The sequence below is a fragment of the Stigmatopora nigra genome, chromosome 10, assembly GCF_051989575.1.
Source record: "Stigmatopora nigra isolate UIUO_SnigA chromosome 10, RoL_Snig_1.1, whole genome shotgun sequence".
Classification (NCBI taxonomy): Eukaryota; Metazoa; Chordata; class Actinopteri; order Syngnathiformes; family Syngnathidae; genus Stigmatopora; species Stigmatopora nigra.
Window position 1 is genome coordinate 5,680,633 of NC_135517.1, and position 20,831 is coordinate 5,701,463.

Consider the following 20,831-nt stretch of genomic DNA (forward strand, 5'->3'; position numbering starts at 1 on the left):
ATTTTTTTTTAGACCTGCAGAGTAAAAGTAGGACTCCTTAATCATATACAGGTCACCTCAATGTTTATGAGTGGCTGTCATTATTTCCTGTCTTTTGAAGCTGCAAATTCTAATTTCATATTGTGTTTGGCATTGTTGTCAGAGAAGCTTGCGTGTGAAAGGAATAACAATGAGGGTGGAAGTGTGTGTTAAAGTGAAGGTGGATGTGACACTTAATGGAAACAAAGTCCCAAATGATTATGTATGCATATCAGGGGAGTCCTTCATCATATGTGTGAAATATCAATGACCCCAGCAATCCCTCAAACACACACACACACGAACACACACAAATACACGCATGCACACACAGAATAGATACTAGTATTTACTTTTCCAAATATAATTTATACTAAATATAATACTGCTATCCACCTGCAGCTTCAATGGAATAAATTCAATTTTACATTTATAAACCCAAAAAATTAGTCACACAATTTGGTCAATAAGGCTGTATGGCTTTTCATGTTTTTTTTTATTTTGTATATTGATCATATTTTTCTTTTATTCATAATAATGTCTAGCACACCTGTCACCAGTATGATGCCTCAGACCACAGGTAACCTCTAAGGACAATTTGTGATCCTATCCCAGCCAATCACATGGCATAAGAAGACAGATAACGTTCACTAGGGAGGGGTCATTTAGAGTGCCTAACAAGCTTAACCTGCATGTTTTTGGGATGTGGGAAGTAACCGGAGGTCCCAGAGAAAACCCACTCAGAGATTTCCAGACCTGGGATCGAACCATCGATCCCAGAACTGTGAGGCCGACACACTAACCACTCTCTCTCACTCTCGATCGATCGAGACAATCTTGTTACAGATTTATTGGTTACCTTTATTTTAGACATTCCCATTCAATTAAGTGGATCAATGCTGTACTGACACATATTTTTGCCACAGATTCACATGAAGCTATCACTATAGTAGTGTATTGTTCTCAGACAAAAAAATGTGCACTGTGAACTGTATATCCTATTTCTATACATTAGGACAACAATGTTAAGGCCATCTGGGTCACACACACACACACACACACACACACACACACAGGGAAGTTTTTATTTTTAGTGTGTTTGAAAAGTTTTTCAAATGATGATAGAATAACAGAGCGCATGATTTCTCTGCCTGAGCATGCTGAAAGCAAAATATGGATCCAAGCTTCATTCTTGTTTGAATTATTTTCATTCATTCGTTTGCTTTATCGAGCTCTTGTCTATCATTTGATGTCATAATTCCAAATAGAACAATATAATCCGTCTGATCATTATCGTGCATCACAAAAACAGTCCACTACAGAAAAAAAACACCCAATTTGTTGCCTTGAAACATCGTATTTTGGAACCACCTGCATAATTATTAGGCTGAAATCCAAATAAGAAAAACATGACAAAGTGGCTTTTAATGAACTTTTTATATAAAAAATGAGAAGCACAGATCCTCCAAATGCTCCAACAAGTTGCCCACCTTACTGTATAGTTCATGTAGATGTTTTAGATGACAGGAATGTAACATATTTTCCTGAAAAAACTAATCCAGAGAGTAAATAGACACATTCTAAAGCTCCTCTATTGCTGTATCACAGGGTTGGGGTCCATTCAGGGCATATATATAGAGGAGAACAGACATAACACAAGGAAAAGAAAAGCACCATATAAAATTTAATAATCATAAATGAGAACAAATGACAAGAAAACCCTATATTTTTCTACAATTTAATCTCTCAGTGGAATTGACCCCAACCTTGAAGAAGCCATCAGCCTTTGTAAAGTACTGTATACCAGGGAACTTAGACAAAAGATAAAGGAAAGTTCTTATACAAAATGTTATTTTTAGGTCCCCCAACTTGTCTGTTTTGTATGAAACACACAAACAAACAAACATTTCTAACTGTTGACTTTCTATGCTGTTGTTTCTGTATATAAATGTTCTATTGTTCAGTGCATGTTGTTAATTCCTTGGCGTTGAGGCTGCTTGTGACTCACACACAGCCATCCATGTTATTGTCTTGTAAGGAAAAAAATATGTCTCTATGTCTCGAGATGTTTCTATTTCTTGAGAAAAGCAACATTTTCCCCCTTTGGAATCTCTAAAATGAAATAAAGCCCATCACTTTACATTTTGATTAAGAATGGCTGACTTTCATTGTTCCTTTGTTGAATTTACAGGTTGTCCTAGATGCCAATATGCATTTTCTATTTCATCATTCATTTCAGGTATCATTTCGACAGCAATGAGGCCTTTAACACTTGAAGAAAAAGACGTAAAAGACAAGAAAATCTCTTTCTTGCACTCAACAACTGAAAACCCTCCAAACAGCACAAAAGGATCTGCCACTGCCAGATTGATACTGGGTAGCCTTGAAACTGTTATTTATTAGCTTTTGTTTACGCCAAGAATGAGCACGACTGCGCATGTGCTTCCATAAGGATGACTCATAAGACACGACTCATTACTGTTGTTGTGTGCATGTTGTAAATGCTTAAGAAAGGCAAGTGGCATTTCAGACTTTGGGTGAGACAGGAGTCCCTAAAAGGTTTTAACTTGCATTGAAAGAAGGAGCAAGAAGAGAAGCAGCTGAGGAACAGCCCTCAATTCCTCAAATACTTCCAAACTCCTCTACATCCAAAGTTTTATTATGCGAGAGAAAGAGAGGGACAGGGAGAGATAATTGATGATTAGGACTTCCAATTTATTGACCACAAGAACAACAACAAAAAATGTCTTAAGTTGCAACTTGACAGGCACAAGTATATTACAGCACACTAGAAGCCAACAGCCATGTGCACATGACTTCTACTGGTTAACTTGTAACATGAAGGCAATACAGGCCACAATTAGTCTACAATTAGTAACAACCGGTTTACAGAAGACAGGGGAGTTGAACTTCAGAATTGTCCACAAGACAAAAAAGAACAACCAGTGTGTAGAAACAAAACAAAAAATAAAATACAATCAGAACCATGCAGAGTAGCCGAACATTTTACTCAAGCATGAGTACCGTTACTTCAAAATAATATTACTCAAGTAAAAGTAAAATTTCATTAAGTAAAATAAGTACTTGTGAGAAAAACACTCAAGAAATGAGTCATTGATTACAATGGAACATTTTTTTAAACAATGGTATACGTATATGAACTGTTATTATTAAACGGTACTCTAACCTATTTCATGTCTCTTTTTACTATTACAATAATATCATACCATATGCCGCTAGCTGCATTTAAGTGAGTGCAAAGAGTCTCAGGGGCTTTTCATTAATAAAGCCTCTTTTGCAAATCCATCCACAAAGCACTTGCGGGTATTACAGCGTTTGCACGCTTTTACAGTAAAGTAGGTGTATGTTATGTACCCATGGAATTTATAAGGTAATTTTTGGAAATTAATATGGATCTGCTGAACAAATCTGTCTAATCTTGGAAAAACAACGGCCTCCTGTTAACTCATCTGTATTGTTTGATGACACAATATTATCCCTTTTATTACTTGTGTTAGTCAGCCAATATGGTTGATGTTTCTCATTGTGGTGGTCATGTGACCTCAGTGAACATCAAGTATAACTTAATGTATAGAGAACATTTTTTTCACATTGAAAGCATTTGTGGCAATTAGGAAAATAGAACAAACTCAAAACAATGTTTACTCACTGGGATCCAGAAAAAAACATTTACTCGTCTCATTCTCATTTTCTAAATTGCTTTTTCTTCATGAGGGTTGCAGGGGGTGTTGGAGCATATCCCAGCTGTCTCCAGGACAGAAGCAGGGGACACCATGAATCGGTGGCCAGCCAATCGGAGGACACAAGGAGGCGAATAAATCATTGTTTTACTGGTCAGTCAGCACCATGGACAGAGGTCACATCTGTTCAAACTGGTGTCAACCGCACAGTTTCCCTTTTGTGTGATCGTTTCTTCTGGCCATATATGCAGTCTGATATTGAACATTATGTGACTAAAACCTGCCCTTGTCTAAAACAAAACAAAAAAAACATGCCATGAACAGTAAGCACAATTGACAAATATTGTGACAACACAGCATCTCGTTGGAGGCTGTCCTTAGGGGGAGAAGCCTGTGGAACAATTTTACATGTATTTTTCATTTTAACAATGTGGCCATCTAGTGGTAGACACTTTTTGCCATAAGCGTTGAAAAGTTTCTTTCTTAGGGTAGATAAACTGAAATGGCTTCTTGATGGCGTTGTACTATCCCCAGAAATCTAATTATTTAAACTGTTTGTGTTGGATCGTTTGGAACAAAAAGTAAAATTAATTTCCTTAATGCCGTCTAACTCTCGGGATTTCTGTCTTCACCCCCTATTTTTTTTTCAAAGACAACCAAAAATAGTCTCAATAACACAGTTTGACCTAGACCCCGTGTGAATTCAAGTGTTGTCGCCGTTATATAATGGCAACCAGCGAGTCGACCCGAAGCCACATAGAAGAGGGCCGACTTGGACCCGTAAAATGACACACAAAAGATGGCCGCATAACATAGATATATATCCTAAAGAACTCAGGAGAAATCGAAGTCTTCAATGGTGGATGAAGCATTTTGTCCAAAAAATGACTAAGTGTTTCACCCCATTTCCTTGGATAAAACGTTTCAACACCTATGCCGAAGGCAGTTCGGAATATAACCTTTTACATACACACACACACACACACACACACACACACACACACACACACACACACACACACACACACTGACTAATGCACGTTATTATGAAAACAATTTCTATTTTGTGTTTTTCTATGTTTAATAGGCGTGGCCGAGGTGAGAGTTCAAATAGTCGATGTCATACAGCAAAATGGCGATTGAGACTGCACGGGCGCGTACTGCAGAGCTGCTCAGAGCTGACAAACTTCTCACAAGACGATGCTGCACATGTTGTATGTCGTCGTTTGGGGATTTCGAAGCCCCGGTTCTCATCTTAAGAGTGATCGTTGACGGTAGCATGCTCCGTTAGCGTGATGCAGCCATGAAGGCAAAATGTTTGCAAACAAATTGGTTACATTGCGTTACCGATCGCTCTTTGTTTTAAAACTAATCATTCCTGTGTGTGTTTCAGTCCCTCAACGAGCACCACCGACTACTGGGAAACATCAAGAATGTGGCCGAAACGACCAGAAAGGACCAACTCGTCGACGCCATAACCAAGTGAGTCATTTATAAATAGTTCCGATTTTCCCCGTTTAACATTTAAACGTCAGCTTTCAGTATTTAAGGATTTGCGCAATTGGCTCGTTTTTCGTCAAATTTTGAATGAAATCACTAAATGACTTTGCGTTTTTTAATTGCAAAAATCTGTGGATAAGTCACCCACACAAATGCATTAGTGGATGCGAAAGGAATTAACAGTAATCCCTCGATTATCGCGGTTAATGTGGACCGTGATAAATGGAAAAACCGCAAAGTAGGGTCAACCCAATTGAATTTAATTAAAAAAATACTGTAGTGGCAAGTGGGGTAGCTTCCGCTTGAGTTTCAGTGTGGCTTTTCACATTTTTCTGATTTTAAAAAAGTAATATGCCATGTAGTGGCACTAGGCACTTAAATAAATAATATAATTTTAGCCCCTTAACTTTCTTTAAGACCTCAGGGTTAAACAGTAATCCCTCGATTATCATGGTTAATGTAGAAAAGACATGGCTGCTATAAAGGAAAAATTTAAATTAGAGTCATCCCTATTGAATTTAATTTAAAAAAAAACATACTATAGTGGCAAGTGAAGAGTAGCTTCTGCTTGAGTTTCAATGTGGATTTTCACATTTTTCTGAATTTAAAAAAGTAGTCTGCCATGCACTGAGCACTAACTAATAAATTATATAATTTTAGCCCCTTAACTTTCTAAAAGACCTCTAGGCTAAACGGTAATCCCTTAATTATCATGGTTAATGTAGACCAGACATGTTGTGATAAAGGAAAAATTTAAGGTAGGTTTATGCATATTGAATTTAATTTTTAAAATAAATACTATAATGGCAAATAGAGAAGTAGCTTTTGCTTGTGAGTTTCAATGTGGCTTTTCACATTTTTCTGAATTTAAATAATCTGCCATGTAGTGGAACCGCTAATATTTGATGGATTAAAACAATCATGTACTTTTACCCCATTAACTTTCTTAAAGACCTCAGGGCTTGGATCTTTTAACTTAGTTTTAAATGTGGTTTTGACAAAATATAAGTGAGGGATTTATTCAACCATAGTGCAGGGGTCATTTTTGACTCGTGTATGGTAAAATAACTTTTTTTCTTGGTGTAAGAAGAGAAAAACAAGCATTTTAAGAATGAATAGATTTTAAATGATTGACTGAAAAACTCAAGGCATTCAAGTATTTAGCCCCAAATGTTTTATTTTTTTCAAAATAAAAGATTTCCCCAATTCTGGTAAAACCTTCCTTGCGAATGTATTTTTACACAAATGCATAGATTGATTCTGGTGTAACATCCAGCACTGATCTATGCATTTTTTCAAGATAAAAGTTGAGACCTTGCAAATGTATTTTTTTTTGTTTCCAGAATTCCACCCAAGTCGAGATGGACTACACCACTCCCTGATTCTGGTAAAATCTCACTTGCAAATGGTTAAGTTAAAAAACATTTGCAAGGTCTTGCCTTTTATTTTGAAAAAAAATTGTAGATTAATTCTGGTGTAACATCCAGCACTGATCTATGCATTTTTTTCAAGATAAAAGGTAAGCCCTTGTGAATATATTTTTTACTCAACCATCTGCAACGTCTTGCCTTTTATTTTGAAAAAAATGCATAGATTGGTGTAATAGCCAGCACTGATCTATGCATTTTTCAAAATAAAAGTTGTCCTAAACTTCATGTATTGACCCCTTCTTGTTTTACAGAATTCCACCATTGAACAGATAGTCTCAGATGCCTTAATTTTTTCTCTGCTGGATCGTGAACCAGTCTGACATTTTTCAAAATAAAAGGTAAGCCCTTCTCATTGGTTTTTTAACTAACTTTGTGCCTTAACCCCTTTTTTTTGTTTTCCAGAATTCCACCAGGGGGTGGAGAAGATTCGATTTTTTACGATGCTGGACCACCCTACAAACTTTTTCAAAATAAAAGCTGGAGCTTTTATTTTCTGGATTTCCTGCTGGTGACAGGAGGAACTACTTCATTTTTTCAAAATAAAAGGTGAGCCCTTCTCATTGTTTTTTGAACTAACTGTGTACTAACCCCCCTTTTTCAATTTTCGAATCTTCTCCACCAGAGGGTGGAGAAGATTCGATTTTTTACGATGCTGTACCACCAACGGGAACCAATCTACAAACTTTTTCAAAATAAAAGCTGGAGCTTTTATTTCCTGGATTTCCTGCTGGTGACTGGAGGAATTACTTTATTTTGCTCAAGTTTTTCAAAATAAAAGCTTTTAAATGTATGCATGTGTACTGTCTTTAACAAAAGATGCAAGTCACAATCAAAGTTAAAATATTTTATTTACAAATAAACATTTTAAATTTGGAAAAAACACTTAGAAAAATAAAATAAAAAAGTAAACACTTAGAAAAATTAAATAAAAAAACTTAGAAAAATAATGAACAAAAAAGGGCAATAAACACTTAGAATATTTTTTTTAAAAAGCTGGGGGAATGAACACTTAGAAAAAAAAGAACAATAAACACTTAGAATATTTTTTTTAAAAAGCTGGGGGAATAAACATGCAAAAAAATTGAAAAAAAAAAGCTGGGGGAATGAATATAAAAATTAGAACAAAAAAGCTGGGAGAATAAATTGAATATCCAAAAATTGGGGGTATATTTTAGCATATATTTTCTTTACAAGCTGGGGGCATAAATAATTTTTAAAAAGTTGGAGCAATAAACATTTAGATTTTTTTTAAAAAGCTGGAGAAATAAACTATTTTAAAAGAAAGTTTGAGCAGTTAACACTTAGAATATTTTTTTAAAAAGCTGGAGAAATAATATATTTAGGATTTTATCTTTTTTAAGGGGAATTTAACATTTTTTTCATAGCTGAAGGAATAAACCATATTTTAAAAGAAAGTTAGAGCAGTTAACACTTAGAATATTTTTTTTATAAAGCTGGAGAAACAATATATATTTAGGATTTTTTTTTTTTTTAACCAAGGGGAGTAAACACTTGAAGAAAGAATAAACACTAGTCTTGTACTTGGGAAATTAACTTAAGAAAAATCTACTTTAACAAATAAAGTTTCTAATCTTTAATAATATCCTTGTGGACTTTACCTACATAAGAGGTCACAACACCAACTTATGTTCAGTGAAACCTCACCATAAAGATCAGATATCACATCATGGAGTTCCACAAGATTATAATATTTAAAGCTTTTATTTAGTTTGGATACTTTGCAATAAACAAATACGTTAACCTTTGAGAAGCCTGCCAGTCATCTCTGAAGTGCAGATAAGTCACAAGTGACATGGACCTGATGTGTACAAAGAAGAAAACAAAACTTAATATAGAGAATTAAGATTCACAGAAAAGGCTTAATGTTTTCTTTGGAATTAATTTTACCTTGATCTGGCCCAATCTCCTCTCCTTTAACCTCGAGGGCGTGTGTTCTGTCTGGACACTCTGGAAGAGCTGCATCCGGATGCTAAAAAGAGAGAACTTGATTTAACCAAACTAGTTGGGAGTTGCAAAACTATTATTGCAAAATGGAGAAATCTTACAACAAACTTAATAATATACAATCAAGATAATGAATGAAAATAAGTTAGTGACTGCTACGTGCTATTCTTTTCCCTTTTCAGACAAGGCCATTAAATATACACAGTAGCAATAACAGTTAGAAGAAAGTTGACGTAACCATTTTTGTATCAATATTATTTAGTGTGAAATCAGAACAATTACAAATTGGAAATGGCACTCGTGGTGGAATCTATCTTTACATCCAACATTAGTTGTACCACTGGATGTAATTTAGGAGAGAGCATCTACCCATCAAACTACCTATACTCATGTTGATAAATCTGACAAAAACCTATTAATATACGATCAAGCTAATAAATGAAAATAAATTAGTGCGCCGTGTTGAGCTTTTCTTTTCCCTTTATCAGACAAGGTGATTAAATATACACAGTAGCAATAAGTTAGAAGAAAGTAGACATAACTATTTTTGCATCAATAATGTTTAGAGTGAAATCAGAACAATTAAAAATTGAGGCGTTTAGTACAGATAAGGCGATTAAATATACACAGTAGCGATAACAGTTATAAGAAAGTTGACATAACTATTTTGCATCAATAAGGTTAAGTGTGAAATCTGTTTACATACAACACAAGTCGTGCCACTGGATGTCATCTAACCATCAAACTAACTATACTTACATTGACATCTCGACTTTGCTTGATTAGATTAAAAGTATTTCTACACGACGGAATAATGGACAGAAAACGGACAATACGATTAAAGCCAAATGAAAAGTGTCGTCGTGTCACTAATGCTAAAATAGCTAGTCAGATGCGGCACACATCTGGAGAGGAAAGGGATCTCAAACTTCAATTGTCGACGGTGTGTTGAAGCTGGCATTAAAGAAACAGATTAACCGGCGTTTTGGGCTCAATCGATTACTAATAAGTCTCACGATGGCGTGATAAAACGCACTTATGACCGTAAAACGCAAGAGAACTTACCTCGTTCGGATACATGTGTCTCGACCGCCGGAAGTGAAATGGCTTCCTGAAAGAATGAGGTACCGCGCATGTGCCAAATTTAAACAGCTGGTTGGCCTACGCACAATAGCTGTTCTTTTTTGTTGCAGCGAACAACTACTGCCCTCCTGTGGCGTGGCGTAATTTTGCATTTACCACGCTCATACAGTAAAGTGAGGATCTTGCTGCTCATCTATGGAATTCCCCTATACATCAATAAAAATACCAATCAAAAATACTTACATCTAAAACTCCCTGATAACCAAAGCTTTATCAGGATGATAAAATCATTTTTTCCTATGAAGGGTGCGGGGAAGGTTGACAGGGGACTCTGGTCAAATTGTTGTGTTGTAAATATAAACGCTGCAGTTTTTCTAACCTCAGAAAAGCCTATAAAATAAATAAAAAAACACTCAAACTCAATTCAACTTCAAAATCATCTAAATAGGCAAAACAATAGACCATTTGACATGAAGTGACAAAGTGTCCCTACCGGGATTTGAACCCAGTTCTCTCCGACTAGAGTCCGGTGAAAAAACCTCTGCGCCACCAAGTGACTCCCCTTTCCTTGGTCACCATTTGAAGGTCTTGACCACAAATGAACAGAAACAACAACAAAAAAGAAATAATATTTTTTATTAAAAAAACAACATGGTATAGTAAGGCTTTTTAAATGACCATGTATAGTAAGGCATAATTTCCTTAAAAATGACCATGTATATAGTAAGGCATATTATATTTAAACATAACCAATGCATTGTGAGGCCTTTGAGCAATAGTCATGTTTGACTTTATACATAATGAATGAATCTTGGCTTCTGGCTCATCTTCACAAGGCTCGTGTATGTACAAGATATTTGTTGAATGTAAGCTACAGCATGGAGGAAATGTTCCGCACAAGTTCAAGCCTTGCCTTGTTTGTTGACAGACTCGTAACGGTGAAATCTACATCCGCAGGTGAGTCTAAGAAAAACAAAAGAAAACAAATATTTTCTGCACAGCAACATGAATGTCTCTTTTAAACTTACTTTTTTCTTCTTCAGGTGTCCTCGATCTCCACGCTTTGGGAAACCTTTTCGTTGGAAGACTGTCCATCCCACAAGTCATCCATTTTTGCCTTTGTCACTAATCTGAAAAAAAAATTAAAAAGTTGACAGTAAAGTGTCTCTTGTTCTATTATGTGACCTTGACTTTGATTTATAAGAATTTTTTTTTTTCATTCTAAAAAATTTTTTGGCAGGGGGTGTGTCTATGGTGGTGAGATGGTTGGGTTGGACTGAAGGTGTCACTAGAAAATGCACAGACTGCCGCTTGGACTCAGTAGTATGATTAGAAACATGGCTCACATACCAAATACTCTTGGTAAAAAAAAACAAGGTACCATTGTAGGGAGAGAAAATCCTTTTTGGAGTGTAACACCACAAAGGTTATAGTTCAAAAACATAATCTGCTTACAGTTTTATGCTTTAAAATTGCCAATCAATGTAATATGTATAATTTTTTATATAGTACAATAGGAGTAACATTCTTCTGTTACTCATAGCCTTGTCAGAGTTGCAGGGGTTGCCAGAGCCTATGCCAGCTTACTTCAGGTAAAAGGCAGACAACACGCTATACTGGTGGCCAGTCAAACATTGGGCATTTAGAGAGACAGATGGCCACTCCCAAAAAAAAAAAAAAAAACAACAACCATGTTTTACTAATAAAACAATAAAAAGAACAATTATTTTAAGTGTTGATGATTAATCTTCAGTGATACCTGCTCCGGCAACAAATAAATACGTAAATAGTCAATAAATAAATGTCCATACTGTGAGAATCTTGGTTGCATGCCATTGGAAAGCATCAATGCATGTAAAAAAAAAAAATAATAATAATAGAAAAAAAATGGTTGGGCTGTGACAGATTGGATTCCAATCTACGTACACGTGCTTTCAGGTTATTTTCCATGGCAGAGTACATTCATTGACAGCTTAGAACAGTATTAATGAGCAGCTCAAAGTATTTCTTCTAATCTGGCAAGTGAGTGTTTAAAACCAGCACAATGGAAGCTGAGGGCAACAGATGGCTCAAACAGCAGCTGAGTTCTTTGAATGAAATCCTTCAGTCTTTTGTGAACGGCAGCAAGAGTCAAGCTAAGAAACCATGATATTCCTCATGGACATGCAGATGATGCTACTGGACATGGTTTATTTCATCCTGCGAAACACCTTGCGGGCCGTGATGCGGCCACGCATCAAACCCATTGATGGTGAAGTGGTGCTTATCACCGGATCGGGCGGAGGCCTGGGTCGACTCTTTGCTCGGGAGTTTACAAAGCAAGGCGCTGAAGTGGTGCTTTGGGATGTGGACAGTGTGGCTAATGAACGCACAGCCAAGTCGGTGCGCGAACTGGGAGGCAAAGCGCATGCCTACACTGTGGATATCACCAAAAGAGAGGACGTGTATCGGCATGCAGATCAGGTACGGAAAGACCTGGGCCGGGACGTCACTATATTGGTGAACAACGCCGGAGTGGTGGCTGGAAAACAAGTGCTGGACTGTCCAGACGAGCTCATCGAGAATACATTGAAGGTCAACTGCCTTGCACTTTTCTGGGTGAGATAAACCTCTTGCAAGTATTTATTCCAAAACGCAGTTAATAAAAGATTGGGCAGGAAATAGGAGACCATTGGTCAGCTAATTGTGTTATTATTTACTCCGATGTTATATAAAATTGACATTACTGTTCAAATGTTTGGGGTCCGTGAGACATACTCAACCTGCACTCTATATTCTGTACTTCCATTGATACATTTTGGAGTGACCTATGTCTGATGTATGAAATATTTGCTCCTAATTGTGTTAGCAAAATATACCAGAGTACTTTTTTTCATTAAAAAAAAGCTTTTTCTATCCTCAGCTGCTTGCACACACAGCATATTATTGTTGCTAAAAATAAAGCACACCACTATGATCTTCTTTCCTGCATTTCTCGCAATCCTCTTACTTTGCGAACAAAAGTGGCCTTCACGTTAAACAACCTTCTGTTAAGTCACTGTTCAACATGACGTCACTGTGTGTGTGTGTATTTGTGTGTTGACCCCTAGACAGTGAAAGCCTTCCTACCTCAGATGAAGGCCCAAGACCACGGTCACATTGTGACCATTGCCAGCGTACTAGGACTCTTCAGCACAGGCTGTGTCGAGGTGAACCCTGAAAGGACAGCAAGACTTTTTTTAAACAGAAATCCAAGATTTACTACCACCAGCCAAATCCATTATGTGTATACATGTTTCTCCTACCTGTAACAGGACTACTGCGCCAGTAAATTCGCTGCGGTGGGATTCCATGAATCGCTGGCTCATGAACTGCTGGCTGAGAAAGTGGAAGGGGTGAAGACCACTCTAGTGTGTCCTTATATTGTGGACACTGGAATGTTTGAAGGCTGCAAAATAAGGTGTGGCAACATAGTTATTCATTTTTACAGCAGGCAGTGGTGCCTTGAGATAGGAGTAAGACAAAAAAACAATACTACCTTAAGTCACCACTTTTTTACATTGCTGTATTTAACCAAATTTGACATCCATAGGTATTCATGATATTCTCAACTTGTATGATTGCCTACTAAAATTTGTGACTGCCAAGAGAGGAGATGGAGCTGGTCCTGCCCCCTCTGGAACCTCAGTATTGTGTGGAACAAGCCATGAACGCCATCCTTATTGACCAACCCTTAGTGTGCATACCTCGTCTAACCTACCTGCCTGTCCTCTTCAGAGCGTCAGTATAAAAATATCTTCTGATACGCATAGATACAATTCCTCTGACAGTTATTTCTTTTGTATCTTTTAGGTTGCTGCCATGGGAATCCAATGTTGTTGCCTATCGTTTCATGGGCTCTGACAAGTGCATGTATCCCTTCATTGAGGCCAAGAAGAAAAAAATGTTAAACGGTGTTGGCAATACAAAGATATAACACATTTCACACGAAATGTCAGATTAAACAAATAAGACAACAAGGCTACTAACATTCAGAAAAAAATGGTGAGAACTTGGGCAAGTGCTTATCATTTCTGGTGTTTATCTTCATTACCTTCCCCCCAAAATTAAATGACTTATCTCTGTAACTGCTGTGCAAGTGTTCATCCAATTAAAGTGACCTCGATTGTCTAAAACAGTGATCATGCATTTTTTTAGACCTCACATCCCATAGGTCTAATAATGATAATAATTGAATAAGTCTATTTGGTTGTATTTCCAGTCTTTTGAATTGGCCTGTGGCCATGGGCCATTTTCAGTCCAACAGCCACAGACAAAGCAAAATAAGACATGATTTATCAATTATATTGTGAGGAAACGCATGTTTATTAACTATGAGTCGCTGACATAGGAGTGAATATGAGTTAAGATTGCCCAGACACTGATTGGCAACATCAAGTTATATCACAAACTACATTTTAAGTAACCTTCTCTTTCGTCCCAGACCTACATGGTAAATATCGGTGACACGTCGCTTGTTTATTATTATTTTCTTTTAATGGAAAAGGCAAAAAAAACCTCAAACATCCAAAGCTGCACCCTAGACAAAGTTGAAAAAAACAAAACAAATGGGACCGTTTTTTTCTTGTAAAGAATGACCTCAATGGGCTAATAAAACATGGTAATACTTAAAATTAAGAGTTGACAGGACATATTTCACAGTTTAGTAAAGCCCCAATTCACTGGCTAGGATGCAGCTATTCCCACTAGAAAGCAACAAAAGAACATACAGTTAAACAACATCAAGAATAGCAAAAACAAAATGTTCAGTTCGTTCTTGTTTCACTGCGTGCACGGTATACCGGTGAGCATGGCTGGCTCTTGAACGGCCGGCAAAAACTGTTTTGCAGCAGATTTGGAACAGTGTCTTCTTCAAGTTTTCACTAGTGCTTTTACAGTCAATCTAATGTGATGGTCTCTAAACGCTGTCGTCCAAGGGCGAGGCAGCCATTGTGCTTGAGCTAGCCGGTTTTGGGTGCTCAACATCCTGTTTGCCACACCTGTCAAAAAGTGTGCGTATATGATTATGACAGGACTGCTTTAAATACAGATGACTGTGTGAGAGCCTATGCAGCATTTAGAAAGGAGGCTCACCCAGAAGCTGCTCCATTTCCCGTTCGCTCATTTGACAGGTGGTCGTACTCCGACAGCAATTTCAATATATTAAGTGCAGCCTGTCGAGGTTAAGAACATTAAATGAAAACCTTTTAGCAACTAAACTTTAAGCTGTTAGTTGTAGGTTACCAAGAAATGCACGAAGGACAATTACTTTCGGTAGAAACTGTATCTTAAGCATTGGGTGCTACTGGTGGAACGAACTGAGCTGATTAAAGTGTGAAAAATGTGTCATTTTTCTTAGATTTTTTTTAATGATGCCATTCATGAATGATGACAAAAGAAAACCAACCATGAATTAAACTTAGAGTAAAACTGGTAAGGGGCTCACAATGCAGTAAATTACAACTCCACTCTCTCTTACGAAGTTCAAAATAAAATAAAAAACTTATATTTGTCCATCACCTGGACCTGCCTGAGATGTTATCCTGCTAGAGCAGGGACATCTGGAAGTGTAAGTTTGAGTTGTAGGAGACCCCCTAGTACGGTTAGGCCTAAAAGACTGCATCCTAAGTCGCTAAAGAATGAAAGGGAGGAGTTTACACCGTCTGATAATCCTATCGATCTTATTAACACACAACATGGATTCAGCCTCTTAGTGTTTGATAACCCTTGCTACACACTAACTAATGTCTTACGAACTTTGTCAACATCCCACTGTTAAGCATTAAACTTGGAATTTCTACTGTAAAAGTCCAAGCAAAGAAATGCAATGTATTGATTTTCCTTACCTTATCATGACAGGATTCTATGTCTTTTCCCATTCCATGGCTGATGAGCGGTGGTTGAGAGGAGCAGTTAATCAGTGATACAAACTCATTCTTATTATTTTTAGGGAAATCTTTGTATTCCACCTGCAAGAAAATCATTTTTTTTAACATTCTCACACAGCAAGAAACAGTGTCTAAAATCATTGAAGATGGCTACCTGCAGACCCTGTATAGACGCAAGGTAAGCGAGTTGCTCCGATGACCTGGTGAGGGGACCGTTGGGTGTCTGGTTCAGGATATTTTTGTTCTTAAGAATAGCCTCAGCTGTCTGGGACGTGCCAGCGTACAGAAGCTCGTTGGCAATTATGGCAGTGATATTGGCCTTGCCTGGGTTTGGCGTTGCTCGGCCGTAGTCCTTGACCTGTGGTCCTTGGCAGGCCCCGACCGCTTGAGCCACCTCAGGCACCATAGGCAGGATGCCTGCAGGCAGCTGTTGGTGGCTCAAATAAGGCAGGCGGAACTCATCCTCCTTAGAACCTGGAAGATAATATAGAGAGATGTTACTAAGAAAAATTAATAAAAGAATGGGAGCAACAAATTGGACATTCCAAACATTACCACTCACCGAGTGGTACCTCCTCCACTGAACCAGGCTCAAAGAATGTCACTTTGCGTCCATCACCAACTTTTTTCACTGGGGCCTAAGGATTTCCCAATTGACATTAAGATTAAACATACAAACAGAGTTGTGCTTTTGCATTACCTAAAAAGGTCAAACAAATACCCTCTCTTCAGTTTTAAGTGCCGGTTTGTGGGGTTGAGGTTGAGGCACTTTATATCCAAGTATTTCCAACAATCTTTCTGCTGCATTCTTCTTAGCCACCTTTTTGCTAGGCCCCATGCCCTCCGCAGACTGTCCACAGACGCTGACCTGTCAGAAAGGCATTTATATGGCATGCATCAAAGTCTATCCCAACTTTATAAACAAAATACCAGAAGAATTTAGTATTTTTCTCTGAAAACAACAAAATCAAGGTAGAGGGGTTAAGTTTGGGCTAACCTGCATGACAAACTCACGGCGCCGTGGCAGTCCTCTCTCCATCACTAAGGTATATTCTGGTTCTTTTTCCTTCTTAGCCTGTTGAATCTGGGCCAGGCGGCTGATGGGATTCATTCCCTGGCCATATTCTGGGCTGGTCTGTAGCTGTGTGCAAAAAGTGCAATTCTGACATTAAGGAATTTCTAATTCTGTGTATAGACTATATACTAGACTAATTAGAAATTTGCATGTAAAAAGACATTGCAATCGTGATAGCATGGAAAACTATGGGTATAAATAGCGATTTTGGGGGAAGATATACTACTGCGTAATTGGTTTCCATTTTCTCAGTACCTTGATGATGGACTTGGTTTTCTTCTTGATACGTGGCAGTGTCTTCTCCACGCTGGGTATGTGAGGTAAACTCTTCAAATCACTCAGCACAGCAGCAGCTGCCAACTTCTTGGCAATCTTTTTACTCTTACCCTCTCCCTCTCCGGTAAACTGTCCAACTATAACACGCACCACAAAGCTCTTAATGTGCGGTGGACCATCTTCTTTTAACACCTGGATAATGCATTGTTTACAATTGGGAAGCGCTCAAACAATATGTTGGTAATCCACATTCAATTACAAATATAATACCTCAAAATTTACAGGTAGGCTGCGTTTCAATGCCATCTCAAACACTTGACTGATTTCTGACTTGTTAAGATTCTCTTCCTCGGGCTCTTTATCCACCTGTAAGGATTGAACGCAAATAAAATATTGATACTTTGTCGACAATGCAATGCTGAGTGCATGCTTCTCACCTCTGGCATTTCTTGCAATATGGGCTCTTTGAGTAGCACTCTCATAGCCTTTGTGGCGGCATCCTGTTTAGCAAGGTGCCGTGTTCGTCCCCTCCCTACAAAGCGCTGGCCTCCAATGAACAGTTCCATGTGGTATAACATTGGTCCCATAGGAGAAAATGGGTAATAGTAACTGTAGAGAGAAATATAAAAATGAAAATAAAATTAAAAAAGACAGCTTAATGACATTTAAAAAAGGCAAAAGACCAGCTAAACTTACTGTTGCATAGAGCGCTGATAGGGCCCCGGGATACGGACACCATAATTCATGTTTGGTGGTCTCATTGGGTATTGGTCGAAGGGTTTGTATATGGGCTTTTTATTCAGTTTTGAGCATAATGCATTTAACTCCATTATTTGAATCATACCATCTGCCAGAGAAAAAAAATCTGTCAAACTTGACTTCCAGTATAGACAGAAGATCAGAAATTGATAAATTTTCAATCAGGGGAGTGGGAAGTGCCCACCTGGGTTCTTGCCTGTGTTACGTGGTGTCCTAATTGTGGGCTTAGGAAGTACAGTCTCATCCAAGGCAGTTGTGGCAGCAGAATGCTGGGCCTTCTTGATGCTGGTTCCCTCGGCATCCCAGTGATGATCTCCCAGTGTGAGCCGTACTGAGAAAATCTGACGGAATCATAATAAACTTTAGATCAATCCAATACTTATAAAAATTAAGCTCATTGGTGAAAGTTTCTCTCCCCGACATACTTTGCAGTGAGCTGGTCCTTGCTCACTCAGTAGCTTATACTCAGGTTGGAGCTTGTTGAAACGGGCTAACTCATTCACCAAACACATGGGGGTCTTCTCTTTAGGGTTTGCCATGTTGGTTACTGAAAAAGGAAAAATAAGTTATTGTATTAATGGGAAGCCTTTGAAGTCGAATGTCACTGAAATCATACCAATTATAATTTTTACTATAATTTGATTTACTTTTTTAGGTTTTGAAAATACAGTTCTACATCTACTTACAAATGCCTCTGGATACAAAAGTGTTTTATATGCAAATGAGTGCCAGGTTCCACCTTTTTTTTTAGATTTGTTGAAGCCATTAAAAATTTAAAAACATATTTTGCACTTCCGTTGGAAAATAATAAATGTAATCTTTGCACAAGGCCAAAATAATTATAGTAAACTTTGTATTAGATTTGGAAATCTGCGCCAATAGCAACTATTGTTGACTTCATATATTAGCTGAAATGAAAACTTTTTGTGCAAACGATGTGGAAAACAACCTGTGACAGTAGAGTAAGGAGTGGCTGAGCCGGCAGGAAGAGCAGAGCTCCTAATGGGCTGACTTGCGCTCTCCGAAGGCAACGTGCTTGCGGCGGAGGGGATACTAAAGCCTGGCTGGGGCTGCCCCAGCTGCAGTGGAGCGGGGTCAGCAGACATGGGACTGGCCGGACACTGGAACTGAAGCTGAGACATCCTTGTTTTTCTAACTTTGTTGGGGGTGGCTTCAATGGGGAACTGTTGATAGAAAGGTATGAGATCACCATTAAGACAAAAGAAGAGAATAACTAGACAATTATAACAGTGATTAAAAAAAACAATACAAGATAAGAAGTGTGATTAAAAATCATAAACCATGTTATAAAAATTCTCATTACAAAACAATACGAGATTTCGTTTGAATTAGATTAAATTTCAAGAATACTTTCTAAGACTTGCTCAATCCTGGTCTCCAGTCATATCATACATGTGAGCCAAAACAAACTCACAACAACAACAAAAATCATGTCATCCATCATTTAGATTTTTTTGACATATAATTGACATTGTATGGCCCAGCAGCTAAGTGGTTAACACATCAGCCTCACTAATCCAGGCCGGGCCATCTGTGTGGAGTTTGCACATTCTCTCCAGCTCTGCGTGGGTTTTCTCGGGGTACTCCAGTTTCCTCCCACATTCCAAAGAAATGCATGTTAGCCTGATTGGACACTCTAATGCAGTGGTTTTCAAAGTGGGCGGTACCGCCCCCCGGGGGGCGGTGTGAACTTTCAGGGGGGCGCTGACGAATAAACAGGCGAATGGGGGGCGTTGAAATAGTGAAGGGGGCGATGGAGCAATTACAGTAAAATGTGACGTTGGTGTTTGTAGAAAGACCGGAAAAATTGATTGTCTGTAATAAAAAGTCGACAAAAAACAAGCTTTATTGAAACAAGAAACGTTGTCTGCTCGAGCGCTCACGAGCAGCGCGCATATACCGTATATCACTAATTGTCGCGAGTTTATCGTCGATGCAGGCGACTGGGGAAACCACCACCATCCAGTCAGCCGCAGAGGAGCACACAATAGCGCGCCGGCAACGCTTAACCACAGACGTATGCGCACAGCGACCGGCTTAATGCATCAGCTATCAATTTTTATGATTCGAGGTGAACTGCGCATTGGTCTATTAAAAGAAACGAAATTAGCGAATAATATCTGAGGCGCCTGTCTTCTATTTATTTAAGCTTCGTTCGTTGGAAAGGGGTAAAGAGGGGGGCGTTGGCATTTTGGCCCGGCGGTGAAGGGGGCGGTGGCCAAAAAAGTTTGAAAATCACTGCTCTAATGTGTCACTTAGGTATGAGTGTGAGGTATGAGTCTGTCTCCTCGTGCCCTGCAATTGGCTAGCCAACAATTCAGGGTGCCCCTCCCCTCTAGCCAGAAATCAGATGGAATAGGCTCCAGCACCCCCGCGATCCTAGTGAAATAAACCACGATATTCATTTTAATTTGGTTGCATTTAAAAACTCGCCTTTAAAAATATGAAGGCCCGCATGAAAACAATTGCCAGTACATGTCGAAATTGATAATCTAGTCCAAACAGACAACGTCTGCAAGACCTAGTCTCACCAGTGCAGGTGACCACTTCAGAACCTATTGTATATTATAGAGGTTTTTGTGAAAATATAACATGCTTAGATTGTGTCATCGCAAAGAACTGCTAAACGAAAGGATACCGCAGATTGGATCTTTTTGTCGGAACGAGGAAATGAAAGCGTTTTCTTTTTTTCCTGTGTATCACCGGACAGCCGACAAAAATTTTAGCTTTGCTACATTAGCCTAGGGAAAAGTGCACAATAAAGCGTCTCACCTTTTGTCCACTGGTAAGATTTGACGTTGCTCAATAGGACGCACTGTTTCGGTGCTGTTAAAGTTTTGATCTGACCAATCTATAGTTTATTTGTTAATTTTCTTTTGCACCAAATTGTGGGCGGTGAAGATGGCCATAGGGAGACAGGGCAAACACTAAAGAGAATGGCCTGAGCTTGTGTCTGCTTCAGGATGTGACGCCTCGCCAGCAAAAGGAAATACTTATAAAATAAATCGTAAGGACTTCCAAAATAATGCACACCAGGATAAAACTGATGAAAAAGCACTACAATGCTTGATAAAAACCAAAATTTTATACATTTACT

At 38.3% G+C, this 20,831-nt stretch overlaps 2 protein-coding genes and 2 long non-coding RNA genes across 7 annotated transcripts; 2 read left to right on the plus strand and 2 right to left on the minus strand.

The window, feature by feature from the left end:
* Positions 1–4,537: 4,537 nt before the first annotated feature.
* On the plus strand, positions 4,538–7,439 carry LOC144203195 (uncharacterized). 4 transcript variants are annotated; one of them, XR_013327624.1, is made up of 6 exons: positions 4,538–5,035; positions 5,113–5,201; positions 6,563–6,606; positions 6,901–6,987; positions 7,052–7,195; positions 7,272–7,439. It is a non-coding gene; the product is annotated as an uncharacterized LOC144203195 (long non-coding RNA). The 4 variants fall into 4 exon arrangements; XR_013327622.1 differs by having other exon boundaries at positions 4,546–4,993; XR_013327623.1 differs by having other exon boundaries at positions 4,553–4,933; positions 7,063–7,195.
* A 577-nt stretch (positions 7,440–8,016) lies between these two features.
* Positions 8,017–9,731, minus strand: LOC144203379 (uncharacterized). Its single transcript, XR_013327675.1, has 3 exons — positions 9,680–9,731; positions 8,558–8,639; positions 8,017–8,468 (listed from the first exon to the last, which is right to left on the minus strand). It is a non-coding gene; the product is annotated as an uncharacterized LOC144203379 (long non-coding RNA).
* A 2,001-nt stretch (positions 9,732–11,732) lies between these two features.
* On the plus strand, positions 11,733–13,851 carry rdh20 (retinol dehydrogenase 20). The gene is made up of 5 exons (XM_077727282.1): positions 11,733–12,295; positions 12,787–12,885; positions 12,991–13,136; positions 13,325–13,456; positions 13,529–13,851. Exons 1-5 carry the CDS (start codon positions 11,843–11,845, stop codon positions 13,650–13,652), a joined length of 954 nt encoding a protein of 317 aa, XP_077583408.1. The 5' UTR covers positions 11,733–11,842; the 3' UTR covers positions 13,653–13,851.
* A 339-nt stretch (positions 13,852–14,190) lies between these two features.
* On the minus strand, positions 14,191–20,705 carry stau1 (staufen double-stranded RNA binding protein 1). The gene is made up of 15 exons (XM_077727086.1): positions 20,507–20,705; positions 18,663–18,897; positions 18,139–18,260; positions 17,898–18,054; positions 17,651–17,801; positions 17,392–17,563; positions 17,225–17,320; positions 16,934–17,146; positions 16,601–16,744; positions 16,325–16,471; positions 16,166–16,241; positions 15,758–16,077; positions 15,562–15,684; positions 14,810–14,889; positions 14,191–14,715 (listed from the first exon to the last, which is right to left on the minus strand). The coding sequence occupies exons 2-15, from the start codon at positions 18,853–18,855 to the stop codon at positions 14,634–14,636; spliced, it is 2,076 nt and encodes a 691-aa protein (XP_077583212.1). The 5' UTR covers positions 18,856–18,897; positions 20,507–20,705; the 3' UTR covers positions 14,191–14,633.
* Positions 20,706–20,831: the final 126 nt, after the last annotated feature.